The 25,975-nt window shown below is 40.1% G+C and overlaps 1 protein-coding gene across 3 annotated transcripts in view; it reads left to right on the forward strand.

Moving 5' to 3' along the window:
• The window catches only part of SAMD3 (sterile alpha motif domain containing 3), a 50,257-nt gene that overhangs the window by 10,459 nt on the left and 13,823 nt on the right, over positions 1 to 25,975 (forward strand). For all 3 annotated transcript variants that reach the window (XM_027600940.2, XM_027600939.2, XM_027600941.2), the window contains 3 exons: positions 9,277 to 9,462; positions 9,721 to 9,805; positions 16,021 to 16,188. In XM_027600940.2, the coding sequence (XP_027456741.2) occupies positions 9,277 to 9,462; positions 9,721 to 9,805; positions 16,021 to 16,188 (439 nt within the window). The remainder of the gene's footprint in view (positions 1 to 9,276; positions 9,463 to 9,720; positions 9,806 to 16,020; positions 16,189 to 25,975) is intronic.

Below are 25,975 nucleotides of genomic sequence, written 5' to 3' on the forward strand. Positions count from 1 at the left end.
AGAGCCCCAAAGGCTGCTGGGTCTCTGAATCTCACACTGGCAGCCAAAGACGGGGAGAATTTGAGAGGAGTCTGTCTGTCTGTGCCACAGCACATGCCTGATGCCATTCACATCTCTACCCCCGTTTTATGTCTGATTATGTGTTCACACATGCACTTCAGAAACTAAATTCCTCTGGAAGTCTGACAGTTTAAATGGCAGATGTGAAAGCCCGCAGCTATAAAACATAAATTAAAAGCAAACATCAAAATGCTGAGAATGTGGAGCAAACATTTTCTGAATTAGTGGTGGGGACTGTCAGTTCCAGCAAGAGAAGAGCACATTTCCTTCACAGTCCAGGCGCGTCTTGGACATTGTTCACTGTCTCCAGAGGCGGTACCTCACCTTGTTCATTCTCTTCACTGAGCTTTTCCATGTATCTCCTCACTCAGCTTTTCCAAACTTCTTGCTCGCCTTGTTTTCTTATCAGTCTTGCTGAGCTCAAGGAAAGCAGGCGATCGCCAGAGCACTGGTACGTAACACAGAGCAACGTTTCTGTGTCATTTGTAGTTAGGTAAAGTGTGATCACTCTTTTGAAGAGACATATAACATCCTTTCCTTCTCTAGGCTAAGATGACAGCAAATTCTTTAAACAGATGTCTAAGCCTTCAATAGCTTCCTTCCTCTTCTTCTACGTTCCCAAAACATCTCAGCCTTTAGATGATGCTGTGGTCACATGCTATTCAGCTTTGGAGTTGAACATGTAAAGCTGGGCATGCCAATAGATAACATTGTCAGTGTATGAAGTCTGTGAGCTTGGGTGTGGAGAAGAATAAAATGAAAATAAGATCTCAAAAGAAAGTGGCTGGTAGGACACTACCTTTCAGTCCAGTCCCTGGAGAACATAGTATTTGTCATCACTTTCCTTACCAATGGTGGGAAGACTACCCCTGGTGGTACTTCAGATATGAAGACCAAGTCCTGTAGCCAGAATGGACATTCTTCACAGAAAAGTGCCCCCATTTGTCCCTGGAGAACCAGAAAGCCATACTATTTTATAAGATTAAAAAAACATCAAGGTTCCTGAAGGTAGCAAGTGATCTCTAAGCAGGTGCCCTTGGAGAAAGGTGCCATTTGGGCTCTGAAGTTTAAAAAAGCAGGGGGGATTCATGAAATGACTGTGGCTCCAAAAGTCAACCAGGATTCAGATGAGAGTGATGCAAACTCTGCCCCTGGTTCTGGAGAGAAGCCTCACGGGATGCAGCTCAAGACGGGTGAGACACTGAGATAAACTCCTATGGGAGGTTTTTTTGCGGGGGGGAGGAGTGTGTTTGGTCATTCGGTAATTCTCCACAGCTGCAGTCTAATTCTTATATACCTTTTGTGTCTACAGAGGACTTGGCTCCAAGCCCAGATCTGCCTCTCTAGGATTTGGGCCCCACTGGTTTTCGTATCTCAAAACATAAGGACTTATGTGGCCCTTCTTGTTGCTGGCACGTTGGCTTGATGCCTTTCTAGCCAATGGTTCCTTTGAGATAGGTGGGCAGTTTTTAATGTAACGGAACTCTCCTTTTGGAAAGATATCAATTTTATGTGTGAACACACAAGTGTATGGAACAGAAGACCGCCTTTATCTGTCATAGAATATTACATTGAATATTTTAGATCTCTCTCAAATGTTCCTAAATCTTTTACAACATTTTTGTTACAAACTGTTCCACTCCACAAATTCACAGGGAAATCAGAGCAGATAAGGAGGCAAGACTTAGTTTGAAACCCATGGGGCCAACACTGGACTAGGCCATGTGGGGGGGTGCAGACAAGGAAGACCACCTGAAAGCCAGAAGAGTGGAGGAGAGTCCACCTGAAGAGAGAGCTTAAGATGAGCCCAGAAGAATGAAGGGAAACTTAAGGCTTGCTGGGTGAGAGAGAGAGAGAATGGCTGACACATGTGTAGTGTGTTCTGGAGATACAGAAGGCATGATTTTTGGCTGGATCTGAGCATTCACATTGGAGAGTAGCTGATGATAGGATAGCACAACATCGGACCATAGTACAAATGATTCTAATTATGATGATGATGAATTCAAATTTAGGATGTTCAGAAGTTATACACCATGAATTTTATTTTTGTTCACAGATTCTAAGAACCCTATCACCTGTTTTATTTGTGGAGATGTACAAAGGGGAGAATGAGAAAATTTCCTTGAAGACCAGATCACTAAACTGGAAGCAATAGTTTTGGACTCTCAATATGTTTTAATTCATAAAAAAACACTGAAGCTTTCTGGTCTGGAGGTTCAAGAGTTTATATTCTCCCTGAAGCAAGGGGAGAATCTGCTTTCAGGGGGATAAAATAACTGCCAACAATCAATAGCTCTAAATGGGGTTTTATTGCACGGAATAGTTCTAGGTGTTTCCTTCCAAACATACACTTTTACATTCAAATATATTAGTAAATCATGCTTATTTTCCTCTCCTTGGAGAGTTCCAGGAACCCAAAGGGCTGATAATTCAAGGACGAGCCTGGTTCAGACCTTCCCTTAGAAATAGGCAATAGTAACTCTATTCTCAGGGAGACCAGATACTGAAGATGCTATTGGTCAAAGAGATGAACATAGTACACTGGGTCCCCGATGGCCTGTCTACTGTGTTCAATGCTTAATATCTGCTTGCTAGGGACAGAAGAATCCTGAATCACCCATGTCACTCAAAAGTATGGGTTACACTATAAGGAAACAGGAAGAGTATCATGCCTATAACAATTGGGAAAAGGGTGAAGTTTGCATGGTGAATCACAAAAGGCAAAACATCCAGCATGGTCAGGTGTTGAAGACAAAGTTTCAGCTTTTCCATACACTTGGTCTTTAAACTATGGGACTTTTAGATTTGCAGTGAAATTTCCACATTGGCTTCTGTCTAATCCCAGCAATCTTTCAGTACCTGAGGTATTTTTAATTCTTTTACAGGCAGGGAATAGTCCGCCCAAATGCTGGATTCTTGGGTATTTGGACTGCATGTGGCTCATACATGCTGTCCAGTTATCAGATCACATAAGCCCAGAGACAGCTGACCTTCTCTATAGTCTCCAGTCACTGTGACAGTTGTCAGTCACAGACAGATAACCTGTTGAGTGGTCCTTCAGAATAAACTGCTTCAAAAGACAAGAGTTGAAGTGATAGTCCAAGGGTTCATCATATTAGGGCAAAATTTGTTATATGATTAGGACAAATGTGGGAGGCCGGCAATAGCCCACTCTCCATGTGATATGATTCTTTTCCAGCTCTATTTTAGGTTTGAATATCTTGTTTGTCTTCTCTCTGGAGATAATTTTCTTATGGATATTCCTCCTGGGCATCCATTTTCTTATCATGACAGGGCAACTGGGTGCTAGGAAGAGCTTCTCTGTAGGAACCTGGGAGCCTGGCAAGCTGCAGAGAGATGTTGTCTTTGAATAGCATCGTTAACAGCTTTTTTAACACGTCTAGACCTCAGATGGCCAGGTCTGAGTTGGCATAGTTTGCTATGGTCATTCAATTAGACCAGGAGCCATGGGCCTAGAACCTGAGTTGCTTCTTTCTCTTAGGCATGGTTACTATGTCAAGCAAGACTGGTTTAGTATACTGGGTCCCTGGGCTATGTCTTGGGTCAAGGAGTAAACTGGAAGCCATTAACCAGTTCCAGCTGGCTGCTGTACTGACATGATGATATCAGTGTTTAAGTGAAATGAGACAGAAGATCAAGGGGAGAAGGTTTTATGACTATGGGGATAAAACACAACAACACAGAATTTAAAAAATGCACTATTACCATATTGTTTTTCAATCTCTTTTCTCCTTATTTTTTAGATTGGATTATTTCTGTTGCTTTGCCTTCAAGCTCACTGACTCTTCTCTATATAATGTCAATTCTACTGTTAATCCTATCTAGTATATTGTTTAATTTCAAATTTTGTGATGTCCTATTATTTTAATCACTCTAGCATATTTTCCTTTAAGTCACTGAACACTGTTATACTAGTGGTCTTAAAGTCCTCACAGACATCTAGATCATCTCAGCATCAGACTCTATTAATTGTTTTTACTCTTGAGAAAGGGTCACACTTTTCTGGGGTTTTTGTTTGTTTATATTATATAATTTTGGATTGTATCTTAGACATCGTGAATGTCACAATGTGGAGACTCTTGATTCTGTACTATTCACGAGAAGAGTGTTGATTGTTGGTTAGTTTGTTTTAGCAAAGCAACAAAATTGGTTGGACTCAAACTGAAAACTGTCTTGGGGATCAGCTCAAATTCAAGTTTAGTTTTCTTGTTCTTAGTTGGGCTATGAACATGCGTAGTTCTAGATCAGCCAAAGATTTGGACAGTTTATACACAGAATTCATAGTTCCCTCTTATTAGCTACCTCCTTCTGAGGATTCTCTTCCTCTTTCTGGAGAGAAGGTTGCCAAACTCTGTCCACTAATTCAGTAGTCCAGAAAGACTGCAGGTTTTTAGTAGAGTTTTGAGCAGCACTGCCTGAGACCTGCCTTCAGACCAAAAGTCATAAAAAGGAAACTCCTTCCGTCTTCCTTTTCTTGCAAGTGTAGATTCTTTTCAGAATCTGCCTGCTTTTTTTCTACTTTCTGGTGTTTTCCGATAATTTTTGTTGGCTTATTTGTTTATTTTTGTATTTTGTCCAGTGCTAATAGTTATCATTCATAGGATAGTTTGTCCAGTGTGAGCTAATTAAGCCATTCCAAAAGCAGAACTCTGCTAGTCAACTAGCAAAGTGGTCCACATTTGAGTGATGAATGCTTGGATAAATGTAGTAACTGAACAATGGAGAGAAGCAGGCAAATATAAGAGATAAGATATAGAAGAATTTTCATGACACCCAGATCTGAAGAATTAAGACATTTAAGTATTAAGTCTGAGTTGCTAAAGAGATACAATGAAAGAGATACAATGAAAGACACATGGAAATTGGAATGGTGTGTCAGTCAGCTCAGCTGCCATAATAAAATAGATTGGGTGTTTAAACAACAAATTTATTTCTTACATTCTGGAGGCTGGAAAGTCCAAGATCAAAGTGCCAGCCAATTTGGTTTCTGTTGAGAGCTTTCTTCCTGGCTTGCAAATGGCCAATATGATGGAGAAAGAGAGTGTGCTCTCTGAGGCCTCTTCTTATAAGGACACAAATTCTGTATATCAGGGGGCTCACTTTACCTTAATTATTTTTATGAAGGTCCTATCTCCTACTATAGCCTCATTGGGGATTGGGGCTTCAAAAGATTATACATTATTTTAGATGTGTTGAGTATGAAATGAATAATATACAAATTGCTGGAGATGGAGGCTGAGGCATAGAAAAGAGAAGATTACTGATGATTTATAAACCTTCAACATGTAGCTTCAACATGTAGCTTCAACATGTAGAGTTGAGGCCCTGGGGGATGAATGAGCTGTATGAGGAAGAAAGCGTAGATCAAAACTGAGGATTAAGAGGGCAAAGACCAAGCCATGTGCAAACTCTCGTAGAAGATAAAGGATGAATAAGTGTGCAAATAAAACAAATGAGTTCTTGGATAGAAAGAAAGGAGGCAAGTAAAATAGTGTGTAGGAAAATGAGAAAGAAAAGGGGGCTGTGCAAAAGTGGTCAATTGTGCTATATGTGGTCAGAAAGGTCTTGAAAAAGGCCAGTGTTAAAAGGCCCTGGATTTGTAAATTAGGAAACTGTTATTGACTTTTGAGGAGGCCGTCTTACGAAGTCATTGGGAAGATATTAATGTGCAAGAGATTAAGGAAAGGCAAGACGGGAGTGACATGAAGGACATATTTGGAGCCTAGATGGTGAGTTGGATAACCGGCTAGCAAATGCAGTGAGGAGCCACTGAATGTTGAGAACAAATTGAATTCAGCCATTCGCAGATAACCACTCCTTTCAGCTGACCACGTTCATCCTTTCATCAGTCATTGTGCACGAACTCTACTAAAGCAAAATTATCTATGCTGGAGATAAAAGAAATGGTCCCTGCTCCTGTGTAACACATATGTGTCTTCTGTTCACTGCCAAGGCTCAACCTCTGTCTTGTGTGCACTGAAATCTTTCCTTAGAGAGCTAGAGCTCAACCTGACCTGTTCTTTTTTTTTATGTTATATCTTTTTTTATTTTATTATGTTATGTTAATCACCATACATTACATCATTAGTTTTTGATGTAGTGTTGCATGATTCATTGTTTGCGTAAAACACCCAGTGCTCCATGCAGAACGTGCCCTCTTTAATACCCATCACCAGGCTAACCCATCCCCCGACCCCCTCCCCTCTAGAACCCTCAGTTTGTTTCTCAGAGTCTGTAGTCTCTCATGATTCCCCCCTTTATTTTTCCCTTCCTACTATCTTCTTTTTTTTAACATATAATGTATTATTTGTTTCAGAGGTACAGGTCTGTGATTCAACAGTCTTACACAATTCCTGTGAGTTGTGTAAAACCTGACCTGTTCTTAATAGAGCCATCTTCCTTACCCAAGGTGAGCTCCCTACTGTCTGCAAAATTCAATGATTTTTCACTCTAATTGGAGTAGTGAGCAATGGGTGTTGTACACAATTGATGAATCCCTAAATTCTACCTCTGAACTAATAATGCAGTATATGTTAATTAAATTGAATTTAAATTAAAAACTTTTTAAAAATTAAAAAAATAAATATAAGAAAACTAAAAAATGTTAGACGTTTCAGAATCAATGAGCTTTTTCATGAGAACCTCATGAAAAAATTTTAAATTAGTGCATATGCAATAATGACTATGTCATTTAGTAGATGTATCAACTTTATTATAAGTTTTTATATTACATATATAAACTCTACATATAAACTGAGTATTTAGTTCCATAGACTTTGATTCAGTTAGACTGGGATCAATCCTAGCCATTAATATTGTCTTAAAAGCTTTCCAGTTGATTTTATTGGATACCCAAGACTGAGAGCCATTGGATCAGCATTTTGTTGTTTTGTGGTATTTTGTTGAAAAGCATTGGCCCTGAGGTGGGAACAGAAATATTAGTGTCCTCTCAGTTTGGGATTGCTTTTTGCTCCCTGCACTTGCTATAGGGTGACTTCTATTGGTGTTCTTCTCAACTGTACCTCACTAAAGATAAGATGAATAATCTTAACCTCACAGTAAAGATTTTTTTTTTTTGATCCAAAGCCAATACCATTTTATGGATGGTAAATGATTGTGCGTGCAGTTATCTGCTTCCAAATTAGAGTGTATTTTTAATTTCTGATGAGTCCTTTTACTTGTGTAATATTTGTTTGGACTTGTATTAGTTAGCATAACTTGTATTCTCCTCACTTCCAGAATACCTTCTTAAATTGCTTTAATGCAAAGAAAAAAGTCTGATGCCTCTGATTTTGCCTGATGATGCTGTTAAAGGGAAGATGGAATATCTAGCTTTGATAGAGCTTGGTATGTGTCTAGCTACATTTAGGGAGTTTGACAAAAAATAATGCTCCTAAAATAAGAGTCCTACCCTTATTTTGAGGAGAAGTGACATATAGGAAAATCTATAGAACAAGAAGGTAAAAACTGTACAAAGCCCTATCTGATGGCATGGAAATACTGAAGTTACCCATTGATGCAGTACTAAATAAGAGATAACAACCTCAAAAGCCTAAGGTGTCATGCAGCTAATTTAGCCACTAGAAACTTCTGGGGAAAAGGAGATAAAATGTTCTGAAACCAATTTAACACCTGCACAGTTATAGCACCTTTTAAAAACATTGGGAAAGCACAAAATACAGCAAACAAAACCTGCCTTACTTTATACCCTTGGTCTGAATGAGTAAAGGATAGATCACGGGTGAAACAAACAAGTTAATGCAATAGGAAAGGAAATCGGGATTGTAGAAGACGAATTGGCATACGGTAGACCCCCAGTAACTATTGGATGAAAGATTGAATGAAATGAGAGAAACATAGGGGAAGTAGTTTGGGCTGAAGCACAAATTTCATCTGGGAATTGCCTGTTGCTGCATTGGATCAAGCATTGTATTATCTGTGTGCTTCCTCTAGCCAGGACATAGTTTCCCCACTGATATAGGACTGCCAAAGGGGGAACAAAAGAGGGAGCTTATCATGAAAAGAGAGCAGAGTGCTTTCTCTTCTTTTCTTTAGTCCCTATGTTTCATTATACCACATGCGCTCTTATAATATATGACCTCAAATTCTAAAGGAAGCCTGGCCTTTCAAAACTCATCAGAATTTTGTTTGGACAATGAAGGATTCCATGGGTGTGCCAGAAAATAGACCTACTTAGGCTAATTTAGGAAATCCTTCTGTTCTTTGTCTTCTACTTGGTTCGGCTCTACTCCGCTTCCATTCCAAGGCAAGCCGATTGTCTCTGGTAACTTGTTAGGAAATTTTACTAGAGATTCCTCTTTTTACACACTTTATGATTGGTTACTAACTTCAAGGTTTACAAGTGGTTCTGATATTTAATTCTATAAATAGCTTTATTGTGGTATCATTTAGATAACATAAAATTCATCTATTTAAAATAGACAGCTCAGCTAATTTTAGCCAATTTATACAGGTGCACAACCACCATCACAGTCCACTTTGGGATGCTTCCATCCCCCTGAATAACTCCCTTGCACCCCTTTGCAGTCAGTCCCTGCACTGATTTCCAGCCCCAGGCAAACACTGATCAGCTTAATTTGCTTTCTGTGGCTACAGTTTTCTCTAGTCTTTTTTAGAAACTTCATCTGAATGTAAGTATCTGATATGTACTTTTAATTTAGAAACTCACTTTACCTTATTGAAATGGCCAAAGACCAACTAAATTAAGTGGCTCTTGTATTTCACTATAAACAGTAACAGAGTAAATCAGTTAGAAGAATTTTCTTAATCAGGTGCAGAGACTTTAATTGTATGCCTCATTTGCTTGGCTGATTGCAACTTTCTCTTAGTTGGATATCTTGTTCAGTTTTGAGCTATGCATTACATATTACCTCTTCAAGATGTATGAATCAATCTTCTTTCCAACTTTAGGCTTTATTCCACAGTCAATTTTATTAAGACATGTTTTCCAGAACTACAAATATTTATGTGTGTGCAAAGTGAAAGAAAACAGAGATACCTTATCAGCCCTCAAACATTTGCGGATAGATGAATGGATGCAAGATGGATTGATGAATTCCATATTTAGCCCTCAGGAAAGTGGTTTATATTGTAAGTTCTCAGATGTAGAGAATTCACAAGTTGCTTCTATTTGAAATAGAATTTCACTATCTGTGTGTTTTTATTTAACAGAAGGAATGTGAAACATGTTCTAGCAAGGAATAAAGCATTGCAATGGACTAAGCCCTATGTTTTACCAGAGTTTCCCTATGATGTCAAATGCATGTTAGCAGAACAGAAGTGTCCCGATCACAGCATGAGGATAAGGATCATTGAGTTTCTCCAGGCCGACATGACTAAGTATCTGGAAGGCTCACTGTGAGTAAATAACAGGGCGGACTTGCTGCTTTGGGAGAGGGTCTGTTTGCAGAGTAGAGTAGAACTCATGTGGAACCAATGTGCTTGAGATTTTGGATGACGTATTGGTGATACGCCCAACATTGCCCAATATTTGAATATCTACATTGTTATATAGGAGGATCTGAAGAACAGTGAGTATAATTTGGACTCAACTTATAGGAAAGAATGTGGGCTGCTGCTTGAAGTGAAAAATGTCCTCCTTGTTGCACTTACCAGGTATCCCAGCACCCAGCAGTACAATGATGTGGTCAACGCCTTGCTGCAGGCCCACCCTTTCCTGGACGAGGACGGCTGTGGCTTTGTAAGTGACCACATGGCGCCATACCATTCATTCCAACCCATCTTAAAATAATAGCATTGTATTGTCCAGTAATCTTATGCCCCATTCCCCTTCTCTCAGTCTCTCTCTATCCATCTATGTCTGTTTCTCTTTCGCTGTCTTCTTGGACTCCTTGTCTCTGTCTGGTCTCTCTGATTCTGTTCCGTTAGCTCTATCTCATTCTGTCAGTTCCTGTTTTTTTCTTAGCTTTGGTCTCTCTCTCTCTCCACTCCTCCTCCTTTTTCCTCTCTCCGCAAGATTGAGAGGAAGGTACAGAGATCTCTCATGTTCCCCCGGCCCCCACATGCGTAGCCTCCCCCATTATGAATATCCCACACCATAGTGGGACATTTGCTACAATGGGTGAACCTATATCAACACATCATTATCACCCAAAGTCCCAAAGTCCATAGTTTACATTAGGATTCATGCTTGTGGCTGTACATTCTATGGGTTTGAACAAATGTATAATGACAGGTATCCATCATTATTGTATCTTACAGAGTCTTTCCACTGACCTAAAAATCCCCTGCGACCCACCTATCCATCCCTTCCCCATCTCCTTCCTTTGTCTTCTTTGTCTGTCTGTCATCATCTTTCTGTCTCTCCCTCAAAGCAGTTTGGAAGCCTATGTGTCCTGTTGACTCTCCAGGCAGGGTCTTTAGGGAGATGTACTACACAGAAGGAGGACAGGACCGCACCTGTGTCAGTGCTATCATCACTGGAGTGTTGCTTGCCTTCCTTCCTTCTTTTCTTCCTTCCATTTTCTTTCTGTATTTTCTGTGTGGATAGAATCAGAATTTTCTGAGTGGGAGAGGGCCATATATATATTCTTATTTACCACCCAGACTCACGAAAGGAATTGTATTCTGTGTCTGGAACTAGTAACTATTGAAGCCCAGAATGGAATTTAGGTATTTTTGCTTATAGCCTGACATCATTCCTAAAATATACTGCTGCATATAAAAAGTATACTGTAAAATAAACCACATTTTCTCTAAAAAAAAAACCCACACTATATAAAAAACGTTTAAAAACTACAAAAATAAACAAACCTAGAGTCCCAACATTGATAAACACACTGATATGCCTGACAAAATTGAATCTAAAAATGCCTTTTACACTCAAGATGTATTATCTGCCAACTAATTGTTACTGTGTACATAGTTGTATTTTAAAAAAGAATTTAAATTTGCTGTTTGAATAAATTATATATTCACAAAGTTCAAAACTCTAAAGCTACAATAAGATATAAATGGAAAAGTTTCCCTCCCACCTCTGTCCCCAGCTACCTAATCTTCCTCCCCAGAAGTAACTAATGTTATTAGAGATTCCTTCTCGAGAACCTTTGCATACATATAAGCAAATACATATTTATCCAATTACATTTTGACCTTTAGTTTCATGGTTATGAAAGTGAGACAAATAGAAAGTAATGAATAATGCTTACTTTGATCTTGTGTGCATTTTACCCACTTCTATCCCCAGTGGCATTAATGAAAGATGGCTAACTGAAAGAAACCTGAAAAATGGCTTAGCATGTTATGGCCCATGTTTGTATACATACAATGGAGGGAAAACTCTGGTGCATAGTAGAGAATGTTTATATGCGCATGCACGTGTGTGTGTGTGTGTGAGAGAGAGAGAGAGAGCGAGAGAGAGCGCACACAAGCGATCAAGCTCTTTCTTCGTCATTTTTAGGGCTAATTTTATTCTCGACTTATTTTGAAAATTTTCATGTCTACACAGAAATTGAAAGAATGCTGCAATGACCACCCATATATCCTTTACCTCAATCAAGGTTTCTCCATCTTGGCAGTACTTAGAATTTAGGCTGGATGAGTCTTTGGGGTGGCGGCTGCATCCACATTGTAGGATAGTTAGCCGCATTCCTGGCACTCCCGAGGTGTGAGTAGCCCCTACCCACTCACCCAAAGCATGAGAACAACCACCATGTCTCCAAACATTGCCATGCGCATTCTGGGAAGAGGGAAAAATCCTGATACTTAAGAATCACTGATTCACTAGGTATTAATATTTTGTCACATTTATTTTTCCTGGCTCATATTGATCTCTTTGTTTTGGCTGAGCATTTGGAAACAAAAAATAGGTTTCAGATGCCATTCCTAAATACCTCGGCAGATATCTTGTAAGGATAAGGCTGATGTCCTCTATAAGCACAATACCATTTTTATACCTAAGAAAATGAGCAGTAATTGCATAATTTCATATGCAGTAACTGCATAAAGACATATATAACCCATATACCCATTTCTCCAATTATTCCAAAAATGTTTTTGCTATAAAGTCAAATTGCATTTGACTATGTCTCTTCAATTTCTTTTTGTCTCAGAGTCTCTCTGGCCCCTCCCCCGTTTTTTCCCTGATATTTATTTTTTGGACAAGTCTAGTCCATTTGCCATGTAAGATGGTTCATATTCTGGGTTTGTCTGAATGTTTCCTAAGGATTATATCTGGGTTTAAAATGTGGAGAAAAGACCTGCTGGTGATGCCATGGACTGCTTCCCGTATCAGAGCAAGGGTCCATAATTTCAGGGCTATTTTCTATTTCAGAGGGGTCGAAGGAGAGCCCTATCCATGTAGCTCTTTCTGCCTTCTGCCGCACTGCCCGGCCCCTCCCCCGCCCCCAGGTGGAAAAGCATGCCCAGGGAGGATGATATTTCAGTGACAGGGGTATTTTCTACTGAGGCATCTATGTAAGGAACTCATGGTGCCAGGCATGTCCCAGATGCTCAGTAAATACTCTCCGATTTGTCTTTTCTATGTTCCTATCAGACAGTTAAAAGGAGAGCAGGGAGAGGCTGGGAAAAAGACACTAGCAATTAAAAAATGTCCTAGTAGTTGATGGCTGTCATCTTTCCCACCAGATCAGCAGATTTAGAAGGACTTCAGAGCTGTAGGAAACATGAGGGAAAAATGTATTTGCATTCATTCATATTTTAGGGCTAAGAAAAATGTAAGCCGTCCATTCTTTTTGGGCTGTTGTAAAACAGCAGCGGCTGAGGGCAAACCCGCAAGGCTGTGGGAGGTGAGGGAGCGTCTCTGACTCATACATACTCATCATCAGAGTTGAAGCCGTCCGCCAACCTCAGCCCACAGCAGTCCTCTGCAGGGCTGTGGAAGGTTTTATGAACAGCACTCTCATTTACAAATCACTTCTGTGAGTAGCAATCATGTCGGTCTTCCAAAACCCCAGGGCAGTTGACAGGACTGAGTTTGTTGTTCCATTTTATAGCTGAAGAAACTAAGACTGAAGAGTTACTTGCTGATTTCTTGGCTAAGACACACTAGGCCTAGACCCTGGGTCCTCCCAACATAGATCCTTCTTCTGAAGGGTAGGGAATAACTCTTCTAGAGACTTAAGCCAGGGAAGAAGGAATGGCAGAATCTAACTGCCAGACATGGTACTGATGTGATCTCAGTGGCATGCCCATTTGCCCATGAGGAAATAGAGCTTAGAAGAGGTGCCCAAAGTCACCCCAAGTCTTGGGCCTCTTCAAGCACATGGCATGACAAGGAAGTGGAGGGGCTGAGAAGCAGCCTTGAGGCTCCGGTTTTAAGAAGTGTTGGGCACATGATGATGAACATTTTTTCAGACACATGAAAAAATGTTCATCATCCTTAGCCATCAGGGAAATTCAAATCAAAACCACATTGAGATACCACCTTACACCAGTTAGAATGGCAAAAATGGACAGGGCAAGAAACAACAAATGTTGGAGAGGTTGTGGAGAAAGGGGAACCCTCTTACACTGTTGGTGGGAATGCAAGGTGGTACAGCTTCTTTGGAAAACAGTGTGGAGAATACCCACCATTTGCATTGACATGGATGGGACTGGAGGAGATTATGCTAAGTGAAAAAAGTCAAGCAGAGAAAGTCAGTGATCATATGGTTTCACTTATTTGTGGAACATAAGGAACAGCATGGAGGACATTAGGAGAAGGAAGGGAAAAATGAAGGGGGGGGAAATCGGAGGGAGAGACGATGAACCATGAGAGACCATGGACTCTGAGAAACAAACTGAGGGCTCTAGAGGGGAGGGGGGTGGGCGGATGGGTTAGCCCGGTGATGGGTATTAAGGAGGGCACATTCTGCATGGAGCACTGGGTGTTATACGCAAACAATGGATCGTGGATCACTACATCAAAAACTAATGATGTAATGTATGGTGACTAACATAATAAAATTAAATTAAAAAAAAAAGTGTTGGCCTACTCCTCATGAAGTGAGGTCCTTACCAAGCAAGGCCAAGACTCAGAGTCTTGCTTCTAGTTTGTTGCTTTGACACCTGGGTCCCTCTACCTCACAGAGGACGGATACAAGGCATCCAGTATTTATAGTTTCTCAGATGCATCAGGCACTGTGCTGGGCTTGGTGGGCAAAGCAGACATGAGCCTGTCGTCTTGTGCTTACAGCCTAGTGAAAGGAAAGGAAATAAAGAGGGAATGGAGTGAAGTAAGGAAGCAAGTAAGCAAATGGGGGAGAATGAAGAGAGGAAGAATGAAAAAAACAGAATAGAAAAGCACAGAAGCAGAAAAACATCATACAGATGAAGGTAAACTCCCAGTGTGGTAAATAACAGACAAGGAAAGCTGAGAGCTGCTAACCAGGGGACATGAGCTGACTGAGATCTGAAGGCAGAGCAAGAGGTAACTAGATAGCAGCAGAGTGAAGGAGGAGGGGATAGAGCTTTCCAGGCCAAAACCAAAGGCCCAGCAGAGGAAGACAGTGTTGGTTTGTTGAGAAAGCCCAGTTGTGTCCCTCAGCTGTCGCCCATGTCTTTGATTTCCCAAATGCTCCACATGGCAGACAGATTCTTCCAGAGCCCAGATCTGATCAACTGCTGTCCTCTCTCAACATGGCCTAGGAGGACTTCCTAGCTTGGCTCTTTGGCTGGATTATCTATAAAGCCTTGAAAAATACAGACATCTGGGCTCGGCTCAGACCAACCGAATCAGAATCCCGAGGGTCTGGGCCAGCAACATCAGGGTCACCTGGGAACCTGTAAGAAATGCAGATTCTCAGCCCTATCCCTGACCTTCCCAACCAGAGAATCTGAAAGACAGGCCCAGCAACCTGTGTTTTAACAGGTCCTCCAGGAATTGTGATTCAGGTTAAAGTTTGAGAACCACTGCTTTAGAGGAAGGACCAAGGATGAAAGTTCCCTGTGAGATGCTGATGTAGCCTGTCCACAGACAAGGGTTTGAAAAGATCTCGTTCTGGATTGCAGAGAAGCTCCTTTATGGGGCAACCATGCCTTTCAGGATTGGGCTGGGGCTTCTCTCTCCTGTCTTAGTTTCTGGCCCATTCTCTTCTGGCCCATCTTAAACTCTGTGTTCCAGCCATGCACAGCTCTTGGCAGCTCTCCAAGGGGCGCGGGCTATCCCTCTGCTCCGTGGCACAGGCTGCTTCATCTGGAACTTCTAACCACCCCCACCCACCTGGCATTTCCCAGTGCCGTCTCCATTGGCCCCCCTCATGTAGTTTTCTAACCCTAACACCTAAACCTCAGCTTAGATGTACCTCCTACAGGAAGGCTTCTGTGGTCTCCTAACCTGTCTCTTCCCCTGTTATAACACTTTTCTTTCTGAACTGAAATTACTCATCCTTCTGCTAGATGGGGTCTTCCTGTGCCCCGGCTCCCTCCCAGGGCAGGACCCTGGTCTTTGCGTCTGAAACAGTAGATGCTCTACAAATATTTGGGGAATGAATGCCAATAGGATTCACCAAAGTGAATTTCAAGGGATGACAGAAAAATTGTTTCTAAGAAAATGCGTCAATCCACATATGCATAAGACAGTATCAGTTCTTCCCTAGAACCCAGTGGAAAAGTGGTATGTGTTGTGGAGACAGCAAAGTATGGTAGAAAACATCCAATTTGGGGAATTAGAAAATCCAGATTAAAGAGCCATTATATTCACTCAATAACTAGGTGGCATTGGGGAACTATTTTTATTTTTCTGACTCTGTTTCCTTAGTTATGATTTCAGGATTATATTTTTTATAGCAGTACCATAAGACCCTTGTGAAGGTAAGTGGAAGAATAGTTCTATTATTTCTATTACTGTGATGTGAAAATAACTTCAAGCCCAAGAGTGATGAAGATTTTAGTGTTTATATGGGCTTATTCTAATCTCCTTGAAGATTAACTGTCCTGTTCTGTTAATTTATGCAGTTTTTATGGAAACGAGCTCTCAAAGATCGCTTTAAATATGTTCGGAGACCCATAGAAGATGATGAACAAGTGATGAGAAATAAGTGTAAATTTGGACACCGAAGAGGCCAGACGAAGAAATCTCTGACCAATATAAGCTTTGATGAGGTTAAAATTGTCCAGATAAAAGTAAGATTGGATACTTAGATGTTCTGATAATTTGTTGATTGATTGATTAAAGGATAATAAGTAATAGCATCTAAAATCACTAAAACAGAATCAGATATTCTTTTTGAAAATTGGAGGTAGGGAAATCTGTTTTGCTTGGCTAATAATATGAATGATAATATTTCCAAAAGAGGGCTTCCTGAAACAGTTTGAGCAGAGTGTCTGTTATCATCATCTCAGGTTTATTCTTTCATAACCTTTGAAAAACCTGGAAACACCCTTTTGTTCTGGGTCTTTGAAAAATGTCTCTTCCTCTCATCATAAAATACATCTTATGTTCTTGCTGTTCTTATTGCTGCAGACAGTTTCTAGAAATCATATTGTAGGGTAGCCTCTATCCTCAAGGTTTCAGGGAAGCATGGGTACAAACCCCATCCTGCCCTTTCATTGCCCAGAAGACATCCCGTACCAACCCATGGGTGGCTGTACGGACTTTCAGGCCTAAGGGCCAGACAGCGCCAAGAGATTACCCCCTCAGCAGTGGGTTTGCTGTAAGTAATGTGCATGCAGGTCCTAATTACTGAGATCCTATAAATATCCTTTAACTACCTCAGAGCCCCCAGATATGGTCAAAGCCAAAAATGTCCCCTGCTAATAAAGTAAATGAACTCTTTAGGAAGGATGTCCAAACTACCAAGTATAAAAGAAGTCCAATCCCATGACTGCCAATTCTGTCTCCACCCCAGTCCAACATGAACATGTAATCCTAACTCTTCACCACAAACAACATATTTATGTTAGTGAATGTACTTGGTGTGAATATTCCATTTTCTTTTTTAGCTGGTATATTTATTTGATAGTAATACAGCAACCTAGTTGGTCGTCTCAATTTTCTTAGTAATAAGCTCCAGGGGATAGGAAGATTTTTTTAAACATATTTTGCAAATCATTCATCCCCAGAACATAAAAAAAATTAGATGAAGGTGTATATTTTAAATATCTTATTATAATTTCCAATGAGATTTTCACGTCATAGGCCAGTTAAGAGAATATAATTTTATGCCTGCTCTTTGACCAGAAGACAGAAGAAAGGTAACAATTTAGTGGTGTAACTTTCTAGAAACTTGGCAATATTCCAGTTATAAACTAAAATCATGATAAGATAGAACTAGATTTATTTTAATTATCTTTTATATTCTTAAAAAGTCACTTTGTAAGGGAACATAATGATGTCATACATAAATTGGTTTTCTCAAAAAATTTGATTTTCCTTGTAATAAAAATGGAGTTCCTTTATAAATAGTTTTGCAAATTCAGTTTTCCTTCTTTTTCTTTGATGCATGACTCACCAAAATTTACTGGAATGAACGAATGGTAAAATCAGAAGATTAGCAATTGTCCCTAGCCCTAGAACTCAAAGGTATGTTCGGGGGGCGGGGGGTCAGAGATCACACAGGCTGAAGGCAGCTTCTCCTTTTTGTTGACACATCATCACTGAACCAATATTTACACTTGTCTTCCAGTTCTTTCTCAACACCGCCTCAGTTCTTCATGTAATGACACCCTTCGTTGCTCTTCCCTTCTACTCTCCCCCCCGCGCCCAGGCCCCCAGACAAGCCTGAACACTCACATGAATCCTGCTAGGATCCATGCAGGGACTTTTGCTATGAAAACACATCCCCTTTCTCCCCCCACCCCAAAAAACACAGAAAATTGAATGTACCAGAGTCTGAGATGAGTTAAGTTACACTAGAATTTAGTTTTGACCTTCTTGCCAGCTGGGGCAAAAAGAGATTATAGAGTGACCACTGAAGAGACAGTGTTTTTTCCTGGCAAACAAATCTAATCAGTGAAGATTTACTTTTCTCCTCCTTACAAATGGAGCCACAGATTGCTGATTCTTTCAGAGACTGTAACATCTCTGTATGTGACCTAGTGTTCTCTAGAGCCAAAAGCTTTGAAGAATGGGGAATATTTTACACTAGAATATTACAGAAACAATGTGTCTCTCTATTTTGTACCCTGGATGGCGACAAGGCGAATGGTAAAACCCTAAGAAGAATGGAAAGACAAATCCATTGAATATACTTATCTCATGGGAATTGGATACTTCAAATGAATTGCCTAAATTACTTCCCATCTCTGTTTTGAACTTTTGATAGCTCCTTTTCAGTATTTTTAAGATTTCTGAAAATTGAAGACATTTTGGATTAAGACACTTTGGTAACTTTCACATCTTTTAAACTTTCTTGGCCGGGCACAGTATTTCCATAATGCAGAAAAGTTATTTCATGTGCAGCAGAGATAGAAAACGCTGATGGAGGCTAGAAGTCAGGAGTCATGCTATTTCCTCAAAGGCAGGGAAGTGGGTTTGGATGAACTAGAGGAGGATTTTGGGAAGGAGTAAGAGAGGGGAAGAGATTTTCATTTGTTTTGTTTCATTTCTGTTGTTTCTCTTTTGATGGTTGGGAGGAATTTACCAAAGAACTGAAGGTAGATGTCTCAGTGAAGGAAGGTGTTTTTCTAAGCTCTGTCACATGGGCTTCTGCAGATAACCGAGGCAGCAGTAGAATTTGTGTGGGTCTCAGTATGGGCCACGGACTTTTTGTCCCTAACTTTCCTCCTATCCCAGTCTCCGCGCCAGTTTAGCGCTGCTTAACCTACACTATGAAACCCAAAGCATCCGCAGCGTCAAAGCATCCACCTGTGAGTCTTAACTCTACCCAGGTTCCTCATATTCTGTCGCTAAAAAGACTTACCAACATGTTTCATGGATGGCTATCATTGTCAGAATCCCAGACTTTGTTTCTAGATCAAGCCTCCAAAATACTGGGCATTTTGCAATGTTTAAAAATCTTTTTCCAACCTTATGACCTCATGTCACTGCTGTGTCATGAAGCCCAACGCCATCAGCTGTGCTATAGCTCGTATGCATCTGACTTTCAGTTTCAGGTCTAAGCAATTTGCAGCCCTGTGAACCGATAAATCTATTTCCTTTGCTTAACAGTCTTTGACTATACTTTGTCTTATATTTAGAAACAGAGGTATAATGAGATTCTCAAAACAGTAGACTTAACTGAGTTACGTCATAAGTTGCTGACATTATCCTGTTTAAATGAAGATACTGGTTTTAAAAGCTTATAGGAATTGTATAGAACTGCATAGCAGTGTAATGGAATTTTACTTTGTATTTTTTTTGTTTGTTTTGGTTTTTTTTTTTTTTTTTTTGGTGAAAAATCTCAGGTGTTAAAGTTGAGTGAGTCCAACTCCATAATTCATGGCCTGTCATGGTCATTGTCCCATGTGAGGGCTGTCATTGTTCTTCATGTCGTTTTGTTCTCATCCCTGTCTGCTCATCTCTCACCTCTGCCCTTGAGCCACCATTCCAATGTGTTCTATATGTATCTTTTAATCTGTAAGTGTTCTAAAATGTGTACTATCATTTTGGGTTTATATATATATGACTTACTATAAATGGTATTCTATACTTCATTCCTGTGTTACTTTTTTCACTGACACTCTTTAAGACTCATTCATATTAGCATATTTCTAGTCCATGATTGCAACGAATTATAAAGTACTCCTTGCCCCAAGCCCTGTTCCTCCCCACTAGGAATTGCATCGTAGAGAACGCCATCATCCATGTCTGCTTCTGGACCTACCTATGTGTTACTTCTTTGGGTTGTATACCCAGAAATGGAGCTGATGGGGCAGAGGGTGTGCATTTACTTAAATCTGACCAATTATTCTCCAGATGACTCTGTCTCGTTCCCACAGTCATGCATCTTCCTGTTTTCCTGCCAACCCTTGGCATTACCCAGCTTTTTACATTTTGCCAAGTCTATTAGGTAGCAAGTGTAATGTCATTCTTGTTGTGGTTTGCATTTCCCTGGATAACTAATGAGTCTGAGCATCTCTTCACATGTTTGTTAGCCTCTTGAGTTTCTTCTTTTAGAAAGCTACCTCTTTAGATCCATTGCCCATTTTTTAATGAGTTGGCATCTTTTTTTTGTTAATTTGTAAGAAGCAGTCCTCCCCGTGCCCTAAGTCACAAAGATATTCTCCTACTCTTTGTTCTATTAAATATATTGTCTTCACTTTCATGTTTAGATCTTTAAGTCATCTGGAGTCCGTCTTTTATATGCTATTAAGTAGGGATCGCCACAGAGTGAGCCACTTTCTCAACATCAGTTCCTAAACAATCCATCCTTTTCTCATTGGTTTATGGTGACACTTATTGTATATTAAGTTCCCAAATGGCCGTGGGTGTGTTCTGGGCACTGTCTCTTTATCCCACTAGGCTATCATTCTGTTTTTATGCTACTGCCACATGACATTTGATGACTTAGTGTTTATTGCTTAGTATCATATTAGTGCTTAGGATACAGACATTTTTTGTTGCCTGTGGAAGATGTGCAGGGTCAGGAGAGTTCCTCAGTAAAGCAATTTCTGGGGAGATTCATCCTCATTTTTCAGAATAAGGGGAAGGATGGGAGATCCTTCTCTCAGGAATCAGCCCCTGGGACTCACAGGAGAACTGGAGCTTAGGCTAGGGATGCCACATTCAAGTGGGAGGGTCGGACCAAAAGAAGGTTCTGGCACCTGTCAACACAAGGAGCATCAGGATAAGCTATGTGTTACTCCTGTGGAAAGCCTTCTGTGACATGATGGGGATACCCTGCTGGAGGAATCCTGCTTCTGTCTTCCTGGGATGGAGGTGGTGGTGGCATCTGGTCTACATGAGGCCCTGGGCCTGGATCCTTACATGATCACAGCCTGATGCTCATCCTTACTTGGAAATCTCTTCACCAGAGGATTCCTAGGTGGTCCTCTTGAGCATCTGCCAAATGCCCCACTTGAAACATCAGGATGTAAATATACTTTTGAAATGCTTAAATTCTTTATCATATTTTTGATTAATGCATGCATTTTCTTAAGTTATTGAGATTTCTTTCAGCCAGCAGAGCCCTCAGCCTATTATAAACTTTTTGCTCATGGGATATAAGCCACTTTGATAAGAAGCCAATGCTCCTTTCAAAATTATCTGAAAAAAATTTGGCTTGACTTTTTCAGCTGTCCAGTTCTTTACATTTATGGCTGCTCTTTTCACTTACCTTGAAAAGATTCTTCTCTGTCTTTATGAGGTAGATTAACTCTAAATTGGATATTTGGTGAAAATTTATTCTTGAAGCAGTATAGAAAGGACTCTGAAGTTTCTACAGGAGCTTTTGCCTCTCTAATTTTTTTCTTCTAATTGCAATGAGGTTCTCTCAGTTGAGAGGCTTTTAATAGGATCTTTAAGTGCATAGATTATTTTATCTTTGTCAGTTAATTTGTCCTATGTTTAGTTTCTTTTTAAGAGTTTTCAGTAAATGACTTGATTCTTTTTTTTTAATAAACGACTTAATTCTATAAAGGTTTCTTCACAACTGCCTTTAATATCATCTTCTCAGGGGTCTTCATTTTATGACGTATTTGTTATATCTAGTTCTGAGTCCGTACAATCCGTTTTGTCTTCTCCAGGAATAGCAGCTGTTCTAGTTTTCTAGTTCCTTAATTATCATCTGCTTAGTGGTTCTGTTCGTTATTGAAAGTGGGGTATTCAAGTCTCCCAACTACTATTATTATTGAATAGTCTCTTTCTCCCTTTAATTCTGACAGTTTCTGCCACATGAGTTTTGGGACTCTGTTGTTAGGTGTATATAAGTTTATATTGTTATAGCTTCCTGATGGATTGGCTTTTTTCCCATTATAAAATATTTTCCTTTGTCTCTAGGAACAATTTTTGTCTTAAAGTTTATTTAGTCTGATATTAGTATAGCCATTCTATCGCTCTTTTGGTTTCTGTTTGCATGTTGTATCTTTGCCCATCTTTTTTACCTTTAAACAGTTTGGGTCTGAATCTAAAGTGTCTCCAGTAGACAGCATATTGTTGGATAATTTTTGCAATCTATTCTGCCAGTTATTAAATATAGTTACTTATAAGACAGAATTTATGTCTCCTATTTTGCTATTTGTTTTTTATTGATCATATGGTTTTTGTTAGTTTATTCTTTAATTACTGCCTTCTTTCGTGCTAAGTAGATATTTTCTGTGTACTAATTCAATTTCCCTTATTGTTTCTTTTAGTATATACACATTTTTAGTTATTTCCTTAGTGGTTGCCTTGAGAACTGGAACTAACATCTTAATTTTTAATAGTCTAGTTTGGATTAATATCAATTTAATTACAATAGCATACAAAATCTTTGTCCCTATATAACTCTATCCCTCTCCCCTTTGGTGCTGTTATTGTCACATAAATCACATTTTATATATTGTATGCCCATCAACACAGATTTATAATTACTGCTTCGTGCAACTGTCTTTAAAATAAGATGGAAAAAAAGAGTTACAAACAGAAAATACATTTATACTGTCTTTTAGATTTACCTATGTAATGACATAGGGCTCTATTTTGTCATGTGGATTTGAGTCACAGTCTAATGTCCCTCTGTTTATCTACTAGTGACCAATTCTCTCAGTTTTTATTTATTTGGAAATATATTAAATTTCTCTTTCATATTTGAAAGGTGTTTTGCTGAATATAGAATTCATTTTGTTCAGGGGCGCCTGGGTGGCTCAGTCAGTTAAGCCTCTGCCTTCAGCTCAGGTCATGATTCTGGGGTCCTGGGATCGAACCCCGCATCAGGCTCCCTGCTCAGTGGGAAGCCTGCTTCTCCCTTTGCCTCTGCTTGCCGCTCCCCCTGCTTGTGCCCTCTCTCTGTCAAATAAATAAATAAAATCTTTAAAAAAAAAAGAATTCATTTTGTTCATTGTTCTCTGGTTTGAGAATTGGGTGTTCTGATATCTCAGTTAAATGGTTTTGGCTGCAGCTAACAGAGAGCCCTGTCTAAAACTGGTCTAAATTATAAGGAGAGCTTTGTTCTCACATTACAAGAAACTCAGAGGTAGAGGACTATGAACATTGTAGCTCCTCACCAATTTAACCATCTTGTCTCCTCCAGACAATCAACAGGATTGTTAGTTCTCCACTACCTTGAAGTTAGAGGCGGCCATGAGACTGACTTTAACCAAAAAATGTGAGAAGTGACATGTGCATGGATGATCCAGTGTGCAATGCCCCAGTTCCCCCCGCCCCTTTCTTCATCCGTGTTGCCTAACAACATTCCAGGTGGTAGAGCCAGGTCCCTGGTTGAGGAGGATGAGGACCTGGGCCCCAAGATGGACACATCACATGAGCAACAAATAGACATTTTTTGCTGTAACGTTTGGGGGTCGTCAGGTACAGCAGCATAATTTTGCCTATCCTGAGTAATATCAGGGGCTCCCTGTGCAGTCTGTCAGGCTTTGGATCCGCATCTCAGTTATTCTCTTCGTGTTGGCTTCATGAAGTGACAGAGGCATTTTTGAGGATCTAGCTGATCCTGCCATCCTTACCCCAGGGATTTCATAGGCTGTATCTCTGTTCTGCATCTGGATTGGGGGATCTATGAAAAGTATTACCATATGTGACAATAAAAATGCCTACAGCGTAGGGAAACTTTATATTGCTTTATGCAAAAAAACCTAGTTTTCATTTTTTCAGCTAATCCATTTGGAGATTCTTTCTAGTTCCTCAGTATGGAGCAGATCATCTCCATTGTGACCTTAGTTAAGGACATTTCTCAGAGTCTGAAACATGGAGGAAGCAAAACTAGTATCTCGCCCAATCTGATGTGAAATAGCCTATCAAACATGTGGTGGCATTTTTCTTCCAAGAGATTAGAACTTGTGCTTTTTAAAAAACAACAACTAACCCCACATGATGTCCAGGACAGTGATGCAGGGATTTAATAAATCTTGCAGGCTGTTCTTGCATCCCCAAATCCTCCAAACATTTGCTAAGTAAATAAATAAATCAACAAACTGCCAGGTGTTAAATTACTAACACTAGACTTAGGATTCATTTCTATCTTAAAACAGGGTATTTCTGTTCTGTAACTTTGAAAGTCATGAAGTAGTTTTGTGTGTTAGCTTTCCTTCGCTTAGAAGTGAAATGGAATCAAAAGTTATGCAAAAACTGCTGAGAGGGCCAAATGCTAAGAATATCTCATAGGTTCCTTTGGATTTCTTTTATGGCATTTACTGTTTGCTTCTTACTGCACCTGACACATAATGATTTATTGAATAAATACTAATCATTTTTATAGGCTTTTGCACAGATGTTTCTCCCATGGTGCAAAACTGAGCAGAACAGCAAAAGTTGAAGAAAAATGTTGACAGTTAATTGCATTCGGGATATAATGCAATTACTGCCATCAGCAGGTGGCAAATGTACTAACACTGTGAAGTTTTACAAGTCAGCTGTGCACTTGGAAGCATGGGGCAAAGTGGCTGCCGTTTCCCTGATGACTGACTGAGCCACACAACTGAATGCTAAGCAGAGAGACTTTTCAAGTTACATTGAGAAACATCATTTCCACAGTCAATGTGATGACAATGGAATTGAAAACAGGGATGATTGGAATCTGATATGAAGAAAACCCTAGCACCTAACATAGCACTGCTCAGCAGAAATATAATATGGACCACCCGCATAATTTAAAATTCTCTAGTAGCCAGGAATTATATTAGTATATTTTATGTAACCCAGTATATCCACAAAATGATCATTTTGACATGCAGTCATTATGAAAAATTGTTAATGAGATGTTTTACCTTTTTTGAGGGCGGGTACAGCAAGTCTTTGAAATTCAGTGTTTCAGAGCCTACATCTCAGTTTGGACTAGCCACATTTCAAGTGCTCGATCACCTCCTGTGGCCCCCACCCTGGATGACTCAGAGAAACACACCCTTATAGGCATTAGATAGGCGAGATGACACTCTCTCGGGAATACCATAGTTAACAGGGAGCACGACCAGTTATCCGCTGATAATGTTCAGAGCTAGAGTCCCCAAATCTTAGGTACAGGAGCTTTCCATCGTGCCTTTAAAGTAGGTCTTTAAGGATATACATGTAAGAATTATTAAATTTACACAACAAGGCACTTTCTTTGTAAACTTATTCAGATTGCAGGATGCAGAGCAATAATAAGAGTCAAGGTGAGTTTTTATTCATCTCTGTGTGGAAAAAAGCTACAACTACATTTTGAACCATGCTGTGTCTTACTACTTCAAGAGCAGTCTCAATTTTCTGTCCAAATATAACTTAGAAATAGCGTCCTTATTTCTGTTCTAGCCGTTGGCTTAGATAACTGTGCTCTCTGCTATTCTACCCAACCCACCCCGCCCCCGGGGCTGTAGGTCAAAGTCATGGTGGTGTTGGAGCTGAGGGCCCACTCTCTGTTACCAGCACTCGTGTGGTAAAGGAGGTGTGGCATAAGCTCATTATCCAGTTTGGATCCAACTCAAGTTAATGTTCTGGTTAATTTATTCTGATTCCTTTGAAATCACAAATCCCACAGATGACTCCTACATTTCCCTTCAATGTGTCCACTCGTTGGGATTCCCTGGCTAGGTGTGATGTGTTCCCTGCTTCATGCCTTCTTCTTTCCATTACTTCTTGAGCACGCCCCCCCCTTCCCCCCACCCACTACCCATCCTGTGATTGAGTGTCCTCATCTAATAAACCACCTTACGGAGTTGTTCTGAGATTGGATGATACATGTAATGTGTCCAGAATAGAGACTAGAGTAGCACACAGTAAATGTGCAGACTAACCCAAGACCCCTGTCCCCCCCCCCCCCCCCGGCCACTCATCCTGGGGCTGCTCCTGCTGTTTTGTAAGACTCAGACCTCTCTCCTCCCCTGGTTCCCTCTTGTCCAT

Source organism: Zalophus californianus, chromosome 7, assembly GCF_009762305.2.
Source record: "Zalophus californianus isolate mZalCal1 chromosome 7, mZalCal1.pri.v2, whole genome shotgun sequence".
In the NCBI taxonomy this organism is placed as follows: Eukaryota; Metazoa; Chordata; class Mammalia; order Carnivora; family Otariidae; genus Zalophus; species Zalophus californianus.